The following is a 14,732-nucleotide window of genomic DNA, read 5'->3' on the forward strand; positions in this document are numbered from 1 at the left end:
CTGACTTCCTGCCCTTTGGGCAGGGGGCTGGACTCGATGATCTCTCGAGGTCCCTTCCAGCCCTGATGTCTATGAAATCTATGAAATTACAATTTATTTGTATAGTGCCTAATACACTGTGACCCTAGCCATTGATTGAGACCAAGAGACGTTCCCTTGGTGACATCCCACGGAAAGGAACAGAGGATCTGGAAAACTCATTGATGTTGCATCCAGATTCTTGCTTCAGAGGGACATATAAAGGGCTAAAAGCAGGTTTCACTCAATCCCACTGAACCCTGCAAGAGTTGCTAGGATCTGATGCTTCATTGGAAGGACCCCATAGCATCACTGTAGGAACTATGGAAGGACTCTGACAGTATGAAGAGAAGTGTTGCAAAAGTGTGGGCCTTCAGGATGATAGTCTAGTACAAGTACAGGAAAATAGTGAGGAAGCCATAGACAGCAGCAGCAGCACCTGACAGATTTGAGTTTATGGTGCTTCCTGAAACCTTAGTGTTTCTTGATTTCAGGGGCCTGCCTCCTTTACTGCAAATATGTGGTGCAGGGGGCTGGTCCAAAGGCTGGATCAGAACCTCTGCCCCTGGATTGGGGCATAGTGCCATCTGATTGGGGCCCTTCACTGTCTCCCCTGGCCCTGTGCCCCTGATCAGGGACCCAAGCCATCTTCCTCAGCCCTACACTGCCAGATGAGGGCCCCACTCTGCCTTTGCTTGGGCCTTGCGCTACAGGATCAGGTCCCCACCACCTCCAGCCAGCTGACCTAGCATACTATCCAGCCATTGCTGTCATTGCTACCCTGTTGCCAAATTTTTGGACCTGTGGGATCCTCTGTGGGCCAGATGGCATGGCTCTACACACTGACAAGACATGGCTGGTCTGATAGAGCCAAAGGTAAGAGACATGAGCAAGATTTAAAATACAGAGCTGGCAGAGTTTGGGACAGGCTGGAGAACAGGGAGCAGATTATTAATGGAAGTTGTTTTGGGCCCTGGGAAGCCAGTTCCTGTGGAATTTCCTGCTACCCGAGTTGCAGTGAACCATAGAGCTTAGGAGTTCTGCACAGTATCCTGCTCTCAATTTTCCAGTGCATGTGAATCATTCAAAAATAGTGAAAATAGCCAAAACATGCCTAGATAAACACTGAGTAATAGAAGTCCAACAATTCACCAATTCTGTTGTTTGTTCACAGCAATACCAAGCACACAGGACCTGTCTACACGTCATGAATTATGCAAGTGTCATTAAACATAATTTTATGCAGATAGGCCACTTAGGTACCAATTATGAAATTATAGCAGTTGCATGAAAAAGCTTGTGATGATACAACTTCATTACTAATATAGGACATTTGTATTAGGTAACTGCTTAAAAAACAATGGTATGTAGCACGTATTTCTGATAAGCTACCCACAAGTTTTACAAGTATGGCTTCTTTAATTTGAAGAAGTCTTCAGTACCAGACTTCTTTATAGAAAATGATTAAGAAAGATTTTGATGTTACAGTCACTGTTCCTTTACCTTTTCTTTTTTTAAAATAATCCTTTGTTCAAAATCTACACATATTTCAAAGAAAGTAAGAAAGGAACAAGATCTAAGGCAAGCATTGATAAGACAGCTTTTTAAAGAGTCTGGGTTATTCTAATGGTGCATGTCCATACTTTCAAATGGCTGGATTTCTTTTAAGTTTGACCATAACTTTAAATTTCCTGGTTTTGTCTTTTTTAAATATAAAAAGTTTGTTTTTCTCAGTTCTCATGTTTGCCAACCTTGATTCCAGTTTAAGAATGTTGTTTATATGGGATATAAAAATAGCATAATGTATACTGTCTTCTATCTAGTTTAGGGAAAACTATCTAGTTTGGGGGGGGAAACAGAGTTTATCGTCCATATGGTAAAACATATATTTAATTAATCTCTTTAAACAATGAAATTAATTAAAATGAATAGGTAGGATAGAAAGCACAGCAGGTAGAATTCCTTGATGGAGTAAAGCAAAAAGCGTATTTACAGTTGGGTATACATATTACAGTTTGACCCCGATTTCCCTCTAAAAAGTAATTTGTTGAATAAACTGCAGGGACAGTCCTGCTTTGGCATGAAAAGAGGCTTGATACTAGTAGGTCTTTTCCTTTTCTAGCTCCTATGATGTGAATTTATTTAACAGTACCTTATAGACTAAATCAGAGACGTACTGCATGAGCTTTTGTGAGCCCAAGCTCACTTCATCAGGTGCTGTAAATTCAATTTAGGGATTTTATACAAATCGGCTTGATTGATTATCCACCTGGAACCTGGGAAAATAAAAGAAACTAACTATCTCAGGGAAACTGTTAATAGTATCTCACCTCAGCCAACTTAATAATTTATCACAGTCAGTGAATGCAGAGTTCTGTCTTAGCCCCACACAGGGTGAACTTGGTAGCACTAGCCCAAGCATTCCCTTTGCCTCACTGCCATGGGGGAATGCTGCTCTGCTGTTGCTGTCAGTGCTCCTCATAATCACTGGGGGTGACTGCTCCACACTGCCGCCAAGGGGTGCTGACCCTCTGCCAGTTGCTAATGCAACCCAGCTCTTTTAGACCTTAAGCTCAAGGATTTCAGCTCTTTTGGAATACTGCAGATACAGGTCTCACCCTGACCCCATTGTTTGTACTCCAGCCGTTTCACCTCTTTTACAAACACATGGGTAACAGGCCTCAACTGAATCCCTTACAGGAGTTTGCACATCACAAGTACTCTGCCACATGAAGCTTAGTAGATCCTGGAGGGAACTTCTCCAAGTCTCTTCTGTTACACTAAAGGTCCCTCCAACTTAGACTGCTACACAAGTCATGGTGAGTGCTCACCCTTCAGCAACATTTTCCCAATTTTTCTCTTACAGCAGGGCTGTCCAACTTCTAAGCTGCTGCAGGTCACATCCCCAGAAACTCCACCACTGAGGGGAGGTGAGAGGTGAGGGGACAGGGACATGCGAGTGCTCCCTCCTTCTATCACTGCATCAGGTGCCCCCTCAATGTAATGTGCACTGTAACATGCACCCGCATTAGCACAGTTCCCACCACCGCTGCAAAGTGCACCTGTGTGAGTGTAATTTTTTCCTACCCCACCCTGAAACTGCTGCACCCTGCATGCACGTCTCTGATTTAGTTAGTCTGTAAGGTGCAAATCTACCCTGCCTTCTGTCTGACATCAGACTAACACATAATTGCCTTTCTCATTTTATTTAACTATCATTTTCCCTATTAAACTGGGACATTGCTATTCATGTCATTGATAACTCAGTTTGTCTCCAGTAAAGTGAATTTGAAGTACACGCAAATTTCTTTTAAAAATATACATTGTAGAACTATCCTTTGTTAGTTAGAAAACAACTGAAAATATAAATATCAAATTACAAAGCATGACAGGTACCTAGAGTGCATGGTAAGCTAATTCCTACTAACTTCTGCAAGAAACTTATAAATAAAATTCTGCATGTGAATTAAATCAAAATAAATACTAATATAAATAATGAGAATAATTATCAGTGTCTTGCAAGACAGCTTTGCTGTTTTTGAGTTGGATTCAGAATAGCTGAGTTAGCTTTTCTTCCTCCATTTTAAATGCATTGTTTGGTTTGGGGACAGTTTTTTGGGAAGAACAGGAAGGAATTGAACCAATGTAATAACAGTAATTCTTAAGAGAAAATTCAAGTGACTTGATCCTTTGTTATTGAGTTCCTCCATTCATTTTTTCAGATTTCTGTGGTCCCTAACTGTTTCCCATACAGTGATGGAAGTCAACTTGTTGCCTGGAAGTTTAACAAGCTCACGGTTAACATCCTATTGTAAGAACTCTGAAAGCTTTTTTTAATTGTTTCTGTGCAATGACTTATTGTGTCTTGTGTACTTTAAATTAACCACCTTGTAAGCATTTGCTTCTAGTGAAGCCTATATGATAGAATAGCTGTGTCTAGAAACATCTTCTAAGAACTGTTCTTTAGCTTGTCCAAAAATATGTAATACTATTACCAATTTATTATTTATAATGATTTATAATCCGGTACATATCATTACAGGGGATTTGACAGCAGTCTTTAACTACCTGAAGGGTAGTTCTAAAGAGGATGGAGCTAGATTGTTCTCAGTGGTGACAGATGACACAACAAGGAGCAATGAACTCAAGTTGCAGCAAGGGAGACTTAAGTTGGATATTAAAAAAAAAAATTTCTCACTAGGAGGGTGGTGAAGCACTGGAACAGGTTACCTAGAGAGGTGGCAAAATCTCAATTCTTGTAGGTTTTTAAGACCTGGCTTGACAAAGCCCTGTCTGGAATGATCTAGTTGGGGCTGGTCCTGCTTTGAGCAGGGGGTTGGACTAGATGACCTCCTGAGGTCCCTTCAAACCCTGATTTTTCTGTGATTCTACGCTTAGTTACAGGTAACATTGACATTAGTGAAAGCGCATTGCTATAAAAGGCAATGCTGCCATTAACTCCTTCACCCCAAGCCATGAAAAGTTTTCCCCTTCAGATACTGTTTGGTATCCACACAAGTGGATGGTTCAAACTTTCAATTTTCTGTGCAACAGAGCATGAAATTTCCTCACATCAGAACAAGCTCATGTCAGTCATTAAGTGACAACAGGTCAAGTCGGGTGGCCAGTACTCAGAATAAATCTGCTTGCAGAGACTTAACAGCTGCTATGACTAGGGCAAAGGAGCATTTATTTGCTGCTTGAACATCTGTGTATGATTGTTAAACTATATAATATGCAGTCAGTCATAATGGAAAATTTTCCTTTTGTGAGTTGGTCTGATTGTTGAAGGCCTGGTCTACACTCAGTTTTGTTTGAGCAAAACTCCCCATGAGAGATGCTGTTTCTTATCCATTTATTTATACCAGCATAGTACCTGATGTGGATGCAATTACACCATTACAAAGTTACCTTGTACCACTGTAGCTTATTTCCCTTCCTGCACCCATACTGTGGGAGATAACTATACTGATAAAGCAGTATATTTCTAAAACAGTAAAAGTTAAAGCAGTAAAACCCAACTGCAACAGAAATCACTATATTTAATTAATTGTTGTTGTAATATAACATTACTAGCTGAAACCCACAAAACATTTTAGATTTTTTTTTTATTGCAAAGGTATTTCTTTAAATACAGGATTTTTAGTTATTCCTTGACTGAATACTATAACGGAATCAAAACTTCTCACCCTTGAAAAGACTACATAAAGCTGTCTGTGTGTAAACACAGGCTTGGGATTCTATCATATTCACATTTGGTAGATGGACTTTGTAGTCTTTTAGACATCTTTTTTTCTAGAAATCTTATTCCAAAATTCTAAATTTTTCTATTATGACAGCTTATTCTGTCTGGCAGTAATCATTGTGATTGGCTGCCAAGAATCTATCATTTACTGTGGTCTGGTACTGGTGGGGACAGTGCACAGGATGCTGGAAGGCCGCCAAGGCTGAGCTTCCCTGAGCACACCCTGGCTTCCAGTGCCCTGTGCACCGCTGGATCTGGTGGGTGCTGCCTGTGAGCTGGGGCTGTACCTGTGCAGCTAGCACCCTGCCTGGGCAGCCTCAGGGGGCACCACCGCTGCAGAGGGAAGCACTGGCCACGCCACAGCTCAGGGGTTATGCAACCCGGTGGTAGCTTGCATGGGTAGGCTCTGCTGAGGGGAAAAAAAAAGTGTTGAGGGGCCTGATCTTTTATTTTTTCCTGAAGCCTGCTTGCATCTCCCATGGCCAGGGAGTGAGCTGCTGGTGGGTCATGCAGCCCCTGAGCAGTGGGGAACCATGGTGCTTCCCTCCATGGCAGTGGCACCCCTTCTGCAGGACCCACCTGCTGGCATGCAGTCCCGGGGTTGTCGCCACTGCAGAGGATAGCACCAGGGCCCTGTGCAGCTCCAGGCCCGCTGGCAGCTTGCCCCCTGGCTGTGGCTCTTGGCTGGCTCAGGGGTGGGAAGGATTGGAGCCCCTCGCTGTTTTGTTTTGTTTTTTTCTTCAGTGGAGCCTGCCCACTCTGCAGTGGGGGCACGCTTCATTCTAGTTCCGACTTGCCTGTGTATCTGTTTGAAATGCCTCAGGATCTATAATAATAACATGCTTATTCCGTCTATCCAGACGACTCTGATTGGTTGTTTCAATAAGCATTGTGATTGGATGCTGAGACAACCAATCAGAGTGCTCTGGACAGACAAAATAATCCTACTATTATTATAGATAATTACTTGTTGCCAGTTATTCATTGATTTTTTTTTTTTTCCCTCCCCCTTACCATGTTTGAGTGGATGAAGCCTCTATAACCAGAAGGTTCTCTGTGGAGAAACATGAAACCTTCCTTACCAGAGCTCAGGGTGCTCTGAGCCTCTGCTGGTCAGTTTTTGTGAAATCTGGGATCAAACTATGGTCTGCAACCTAAGAATGCAATGTATTGTTAAATACAGTAGGCTATGACTTTTATCACAAAATATTTTTGGTTACTTTTAGCACAGATTGTTTACTTTACAATTTTTTTCAGTATAATGACTAACTACAAAGAAGGCACCCAAGTTAAAATTCAGATTTATGCTAATAAGTCATCTCTTAGTTTTTTATTAAAAGACTCTGGTTCAGAGTCTTTCATCCACTCTGTACCCTCTGGGCCCCACACTTAGTGCATAGGGACCAGAGCCCTTTCATTACACTGCCCTGGTATATGATAGACCTAGCTTCTGTGTCACCCTCTTACAGATGTACAGGTACTGAGAACGATGAAAGAGATGGTACTGAGAAAGATGAGAGACAGTGCCTATATTGCAAAGGACTCTGGTAGCCTTGGTTTCTAGAGGGTATTTCTATAAATAAGTAAACTTTTTCAAACTGAGTAAAGATGAAGAAAGAGTTACTGAAGTGTCCTAGTTCAAAAACAGAAAACCCCATTTTGTTAATACTATTGTAACCCTTCTGCCAGGCATCAGATGGCAGCAACAAAGGATGAGTTCACTTTAGGGGTTTTATACAAATTATCTTGGCTCAAGCCTTCACCCAGAAGCCTGGGAAAATAATTTCTTCCTGGTTATTCCAATGTGAACAAACTTCACATTGCAAGCAGTATCAAACTATAACAGGGTTTATTAATGCGGGATAGGGAGGTAGGCTGACAAACAGGTTTAATAACCCCTTAATAATCAATTGGTATGACTGTAAACTGCATCAGACTGGAAGGCTTGATGGTAACGTGGTGGGGCTAGTCATGGCGGGGTTGCTCCTATAAAATACCACTATGTTGCAACCTTCAGAGTAAGGTGAGTATAGGGTGCCTCCAAACCCTAGCTCCCACTGCCTTGTGGGTACTCCTTGGTTGGAGAAAGACTAACAGACATCATCGTGACAGGAACGTGCTGTCACAGGTCTGTTCTGTTGCTCTTTGGAAGAGGCTACAACTATCAAGGCACTGAACATCTGGACTGGGTCTGGCCTTTGGACTATGTCTTGATAATCTAGAGGAGGGATGGTAGGTCTAGGGCAGCGCTCACTCCTTCATTCTCTTGCCTGTGTGTACATGCTGAAGGTTTTGGTGTGAGGGTCACATAGAACTCTTGCACATACACTGTGTTCCAGAGGGTCGATGGTTGCCAAGAAGCCCTTCTCAACCTATGACTAACAGTTTAGCATAGTCAGGAGGTTCATAATTCTCACTTAGTCCCACACAAGGTGGACAAAGTATTCAGTAGAGCTAGTGCAGCTCTTAGTCCAAGGTTTCCCTTGTCTCAGCACTGCTGGGGCACTGCTCTATTCCTTGCCACTGCTGGGGGATGCTGTTCCCCATTGCTACTCACCACTGTTGTGGGGCACTGCTCCTCATCACTGCCCACTGATGCTGGAGGTGGGGTCACTGCTCCTTGTTGCTGCTCACCATTGCTGGGGGTGCACCACAACTCATTGCTGCTGGGGTACTGCTTCTCACCACCACCGGTGGGGCACTGCTCTTCACTGCTGTCAGAGGGAGGGCCAGCATTGCTGCTGCTCCTTATCACTGCCTACCACTGGTGGGGGGGCACGGCTTGTCCTCTGGTTGCAGAGGCAACCCACCTTTCTTAGATGCAGGCTCTCCTCTTTCAGGGTCTGGTAAGTACAAGCTCCTACCTAACTTGCTAGTACCTTATGGATTTCAGCTCATTAGGACCTAGTATGTAACGGGCTCAGACTAGGATTTGTTTGTCACCAGCGCTCATTTCCCCTTTGGTTGAATACCATGCCCTGTTAAAAAAATGTTTCAAGGGCCAAATCAATTTCAATTTCTATTGGGCAGAGGCCAATAGTCAGGTTCCAAATTTCAACTGAGCAGAGCTTAATTGTGCAAGTCTGAGTGGCTCTACTACTTGGCAAGTATCCACCTTCCCTGACCTATCATTTTGGGGCTTCAGGTACTCCCTAAGTCTGTGACAAACATCCTACATGCAAGCTCAGGGTCCAGAGATGCTGGGTTTTGGATGCCCTCTGGTCTTGCTTGCTCCTAGCCAAAAGGCTGGGAGCAGACCAGGGGGAAAGCAGGGAAGCAGTCCCCCATTGCCACAAAATTGTACAATCGAGTTTCCTGCATTTGGAGAAACTTGCAGGGGTCAGCCTGCCTGGAGTGCAAGGGACAGCCTCACCCTGGGAAAAACACCTTGGTTTTTGAAATTTTGTCCTGGGGCCAAACCACTTCTGAATTAAGTTCCAAAAATTGACAGAGCAGAGCTCAGTCATTCAAATCTGTGTGGTACTACCACCAGCAAGTATTCTTCCACCCAGACTCATCAATTTGGCACTTTAGATGCTCCTAAATCTGTGGCAGGTATCCTGTGTGTAAGCCCCAAGCCCAGACACCTTGGAGTTCAGATGTCCCCTAATCTTGCTTGTCCCTAGCCAAAAGGAGCAACTTGGGGGAAGGCCTAAAAGCAATCCCCCATTGCCATAAATTGTGTAGCCAAGATCCTTGCATCTGGAGGCGAGCCTACCTGCAGTGCAACAGATAGGCCTTCACTCTCTAACTATATTTGAGTCATTCAAGGCCAAGAGGAAGGGTATCTTTCCTACCAGGTAAGTAAAACAACTGTGGTATCTCAAATGCCCCAAAGCTTCAGTCTAGAGCCTTTCCTCTTCCCCTTGTGGTTCCTGAGCTGGGGGTCCCTTCACCTTAGACTCACACAGTCATGGTGACAGCATTGACCTATCAGCATTATTTACTCAATTTTCTCTTACAGTATCAACCCCCTTAGTAACTTCATAGTTTTAGAAGGCAGGGCCAGTTTACCCAAACCTAATTTCCCTGGACTCTTATATTCAAAATGTTAAAAGCAATTAAAACATGTTATTGCAGTGAAAACAAGCACAGAAGAGATTTTCAGCCCCTCATCTATACATGCCAATAGGTGAATATGCAGATAAGAGACACAGTCCTGATAACCTAACCTTGCATGCCAATGGCAGTATGCAGATAAGCCCCACAGAGAGGGAGCGCAGCTACACAAGATATTTACTGCACAGTAGACTAATTAGCTGCCTAATAAACATCTTGGTATCTACATATGCACCTGTATTAGGCTGGAGTAAACTAATTTACTCCACAGCAGGATAGTACTTCTAAATACAAGTACTATCTTGCTACAGAGTAAAAAGCTTCACAGTAGCACACATAGAGATGCTGCCCTGGCTGGCTGGGGCATGAGGGTGGTTCAGTGTGGGGGCTGCCTGTTGGCTAGCCCCACACTGAAGCACCCTCATGCCCCAGCCAGCCTCTTTGCACCAGGTTGAACTGGGGGGAGCACATCAGGTAGGACCTCGTGATGAGTAGAGTTCAGATCCTGAGCTGAAGCATGGAAGAAACCAGGGTCCTGGCCTACATGGATGACATGAACATTCTGTGCCATAATAAGTGTTCTGTAGAAAAACCCCTGTGGTGCACACAGGTCTACGAAGCAGCAGCAAGGCCCAAGTTCAATGTGAGCAGCAACATATGTCTGGCTTTGGGTGGGCTCTGGGACCTGCAGTCCCTGGGGGTCTCAGTTCTTTACAAGGGGGTCAAGATTCTCAGGATGGAGTTTGACCCCGAGTTGAGTGGAAGGAAAGCCTGGGAAAAGAAGGAGGCCAAAGCTAAGCAGAGGTTGGGTCTGTGGCACGCGCATTACCTCTCCATGGGCAGGGGCGTGTGGCGCTCATGAAGTCAGTGTTGCTACCGATGGTTCTGTACACTGCACTAGTCATCCTCCCACCCAAACATGGTGCCCACAGAATCCAGAGAGCCATGTGTGGTTTTTTTCTGGGGATCCAGAGGGGAGAAGGTGGCAAGGAACACCCTTTACAAGATGAAACAGACTGGGGGCAGGAAATGCCAGACATCCTTCCTGCAAGCAACGTACACGAGCCAGATCTGCAAGTTGGTGACTGGCACAGAGATCAAAACAGCCTGGCTTGTCAGGTATTTTGCAGGACATCTCCTGAGATTATGGAAGGTATATGCACCGACCAGTGGGAGATTGTGGACCATGGAACACCCTGATTCTACAAGGTCCTGGACAAGTTCCAGAGTGAGTATTGGCTATAGAAGGAAGGCTCAATGACTATGTCAAACCACAGGAAGATACAGAAGGCAGTCAGACCCAGAGTCAGGCTGTCAACCATGGAGCTGCTTCTTGATGACAACTGCTAAGCCATCTGGGAGTAGATTGTCCACAAGGACTTATGAAAGGACCACAGAGGCCACGTCTTGATGGAAAACTGATTCAGATGTTTCCCAGGTGGGAGGCTGCCCATATAGATGTCTTGAGGTGACATCTATTCTGCAGCTCTGTACCTCCCTTAGCACTGAGGCCCATGCCTCACACATTGCATCCTTCACCCCTTCCAGCTGTGATCCCCTCTGTTTGGCTCCCCCTTAGGCCCTGGCCCTGCCTTCAGGCCGGTTGGAATCCAGAGCCTCTTGTTCTGGGCATCCCTCATGGTGGGTCCCTGACCCTTTGATCCCTCTTTGGGTCCTGGCCCCAGCATGGACCAGTTGAGGGTACCTCTGATATCTTTTATTAGAACAACTGAATAGTTGAAGAAAAAGAACTTAGCAAGCTTTTGGGTTTAAAAACCCTTTGTCAGGCTGGGGAAGCATCTAGTTGGTGTGTGTGCACTCTTCCTGGATGTAATGAATAGTAAAGAAGCTAGAGGCTGGCATCCAGGAAGAGCAGGGGGCCTTCCCAGTGTGGATGAGATCTTGGCCCACCCACCTGTTTCTGGGCCAACTGCCCACCCATCTTTCACCTGCCTGCCTTGATGGAAAACCAATTCAGATGTTTCCCAGGCAGGAGGCTGCCCATTTAGGTCCCTGATGTCTAGGGGTGACATATGTCCATTCTGCAGCTCCATACCTCTCATAACCCTGTGGTCCATGCCTCGCAGGTGGCATCCCAGGCAGCTAAGCTTACCTGAAGCTTCACAGCTCCACTGCAACCAACAAGCCTCAGGCCTCTCAAAGATCTTACAGGTCTAGGCTTTTCCTAGCCAGGACTGGTGCGTGTGATGTGGTGTGAGTGGTGGCTGGAGGTTGTAAGGTGCCTCCTACCCGCCTTTCACCAGGGAGGCTTGCAGTCCTGGCATTTCGTGGGGGCTGCCACACCACCGGCAGTCCCACCAGGCCTCCTGGCCCTGGCAAGGTGCAGTTTTAGGTTATGCCCAGGACCTGGGGCCTCCTCCTTCCCCCTAACTCCAGCCCACACCTTCAAGTTCAACCTGGCAAGGGAGCTCAGCAGGGAGATGTTCTTCCCTTGCTGGATGGTGATATAGTGAGTGCCGCCTCCAGCTCTGAGAGCGGGACATTAAATGGTTTTTTTTTAAAAATTTAAAAGAGGAAACAGGTGCAGACAGAGTGAGGAGGGTGGCACTCCATCTACAGGTGGATCTTGGGGAACCCCAGCAGCAGGAGGTTCACTTTGAAGAGCACCAGCTGCTTCACCAAACCAGGATCCAAGCAGATGCGGTTGCGTATCGCAACATCCCTAGCAATGCTGAACACCTTCTTGCTTGGAACACTGGTCAGTAGACAGGGCAGGTGTTCCCAGACAACTATGGCCTGTGGCTTGCCCAGTAGGTCAGGGAGTTGCATTGCAGTGGCTCCATGTCCTCGGCAAGATAGGTAGCCACTGAAGCCTATGCGCTACCTGCCTGAGGCTGGGTTCTGGTGCCTCTGGACCCCACTATTGAAGCCATACCCTTGACTCACATTGGCAGCAGCTGTCATGGAGGAGACTTGCTGGTGCTGGGAGTGCTGTGAAGTGGATCCCCCTCTTCCATGTCCCCCTGCCTCTGCCCTTCTGCCTCCCTAACTCTGTTCACCAGCACCTCTGTCCAGTGATCAAGGGTTTTGCTGGCGCACACACTCCCCTTCACCCTTGGGTATATGTGGCTGCCAGCGCTTAGACCGTACTGGATCACAATCGATCCAGCCATTTTTTTTATGCCCTTCTTTGGCCGCTTCACCAGCACCTGCACCTCTGGTGACAGTGGCTTGCCTCAGCCAGGGACATTGATCCCCTGGAACTTCTTTGGTTCTCAAGCTCCTCACTACAGTAATCACCTGGCTAAGGAGGGCATTGCTAGCGCTGAGGGTCTCGGTGGCCTCGAGGAATGACTTGAGGACCACCAAATTTGGGAGATAGTATCCCACTTTGTTTTGTTAAGGGGCCTGCTGATCCCAGTCTCCCTGAGCAAGGTCATCTCATGGATGGCCTTCCGTTGCTTGACCAGCCTTTCGAGCATCAAGTATGTGGAGTTCCACCGAGTCTCCACATCCTGCATGATTTAGTGCTGTGGGATGCTCAGCTCCGCCTGTTTGTCCTGCAGCATCTTGCTCCCTTTGGCGCTCTGGTGGAACTAGTCCATCAGCTTCCTGCATCTTGAAATGAGCTGGCTGGTAGTGGTAGTGATGGTGCCATCACTGGCATCCCTGTCCCCCTGCAAGGTATCCCTGACTGTGAGGTGGAACTTGTTGCCACACAGTGGATGCCAACAATGTTGGCATCACAGATCGCTGTGACCATATTGGCCCCATTGTTGGTGATCACAAATCCATGGGTGAGCTTGCCCTGCCCAATGAGTCACTCCTGTACCATGTGGTTAATGGCCACCATGAACTCCCTTGCCATGTATCCATCACCTCTGCTTGAAGGAGAACCTACCAATGGCCTGACTGATTGCACCAGTGCCCTGTGAGGGAGAGGTAGGCATGATCTCCACCTCGAGCTGCCTGAACCCTGGCCGCTCAACTAAGGAGAAGGGCTGGCCAACTAGAGCAAGCATCTCCCCAGTGCTCTGGGTGACCTTGCTCACCCTTGCAATGCACCCCACTTTGTCTGTAGCTTTTCCCCACTGGTCCAGGATGCCCTGCCTCTGTTTCATAGGGATGGGGGCTTTGGAGCAAGAGGGGGACTTCCCTTTGGGCACACCCCCACTGGTGCCAGGCTGAAGAGGAGCAGGGGCAAGGGGGTGCTGCCTCCTGAGATGCAGCAGCATCACCATGGTGGTGAAGTGTTTCACCTCCTTGCCCCGGCTGATCTGCCTTTGGCAGTGCTGACAGGTAGCATACTTGGGATCATCTGCCATCTCGAAATGATCCCACACTACACTACCCTCCTGCTTCAGGGTTGAGGGTGGGGATCCTGCCTTATTCCCTTCCTCAGCAGATAGAGGCACAACAACAGGGGAAACTGAGCCACCTGCCCCCACAACCTCCTCCAAAATGCCTTCCAGAGAAGAAGACCTGCCTGTAGGGGAACTTTGAAGTGTGTGGAGCACGAACTCAGAATCCCCCTCCTTCCCCAGAACGTCCTTGGCTATGGCACTGAGGTCCCCTGGTTCCAAATCCAGCTTCTCTGGCACTGGGAGGCTTATGCTGGGAACAGAAATTGGGGTGGAGGAGATTGTCATGCTGGTGCTGGTGGCTATTTCAGGTGTTAGTGGAGGTGGTGCAGGTGCAGGGACAGGTACTGCTTCCAGCTCCTTGCTCCCACTAGCAGCAGAAGCCTCATGGCTGCTAGGGAAGAGGGTGTATCTAAGTTTGTGGGGGATGGAACTTGCAGCTCTCGCCCTATCCTCTCTAGCCCCTCTCACTCCGCTCCCAGAAGACCTGGCACCTGCCTTTCCAGCATGCTTCATAATGTTTGCTGTGCTGGAAAATCTTCTCGGCCTCTTGAAGGCTCAGATCGAAAACATTTACTCTTCTATCTTGTATGTGTTTAATATATGTGTGTGTTTACTATATCTTTTTCTATCTGCTTATTACACCTTCTATTTTGGGGGCAGGCAATTATTTAGGGCAGAGGGCCACTTACCGAGTTTGGGCAAGCTGTCAAGGGCACAGGTAGCTCTGCTCTTTGACAGGTGTCCCACCCCCTGGTCACCATTTTGTGACTGGAAGTCCTGCCCCGCAACCCCTGATCTTTGCCACCAGAAGTCCCTCTCCTTACCCCTGGAAGTACTCCTTTCAGCAAGAGGTTTTGCTGTCTCAGAACCAGAAAAATACCAATTTATATTCTAAAAGAAAACATCTACAACATTCTTTAATTTGATTTAAAAAAAAAATTTGTCCTGATTTACATGTGTTTGTGTAGTGTATGCAGAGGTGATTGCACAATAGCTTAAAATGAAATCTTACTTTTGTATGTTATGGGGGATGGGTATAGGTTTGTGGTGGGAGGGTATGTGGGGTGTGAGAGAGGGCATGGGTG

The 14,732-nt window shown here is 46.5% G+C and overlaps 1 protein-coding gene across 3 annotated transcripts in view; it reads left to right on the plus strand.

Moving 5' to 3' along the window:
• The window catches only part of LOC109315604, a 92,417-nt gene that overhangs the window by 23,781 nt on the left and 53,904 nt on the right, over positions 1 to 14,732 (plus strand). For all 3 annotated transcript variants that reach the window (XM_019543399.1, XM_019543400.1, XM_019543401.1), the window contains exon 8: positions 3,741 to 3,829. In XM_019543399.1, the coding sequence (XP_019398944.1) occupies positions 3,741 to 3,829 (89 nt within the window). The remainder of the gene's footprint in view (positions 1 to 3,740; positions 3,830 to 14,732) is intronic.

This window comes from Crocodylus porosus, unplaced genomic scaffold, assembly GCF_001723895.1.
Source record: "Crocodylus porosus isolate Cpor-Errol unplaced genomic scaffold, CroPor_comp1, whole genome shotgun sequence".
Lineage (NCBI taxonomy): Eukaryota > Metazoa > Chordata > Crocodylia > Crocodylidae > Crocodylus > Crocodylus porosus.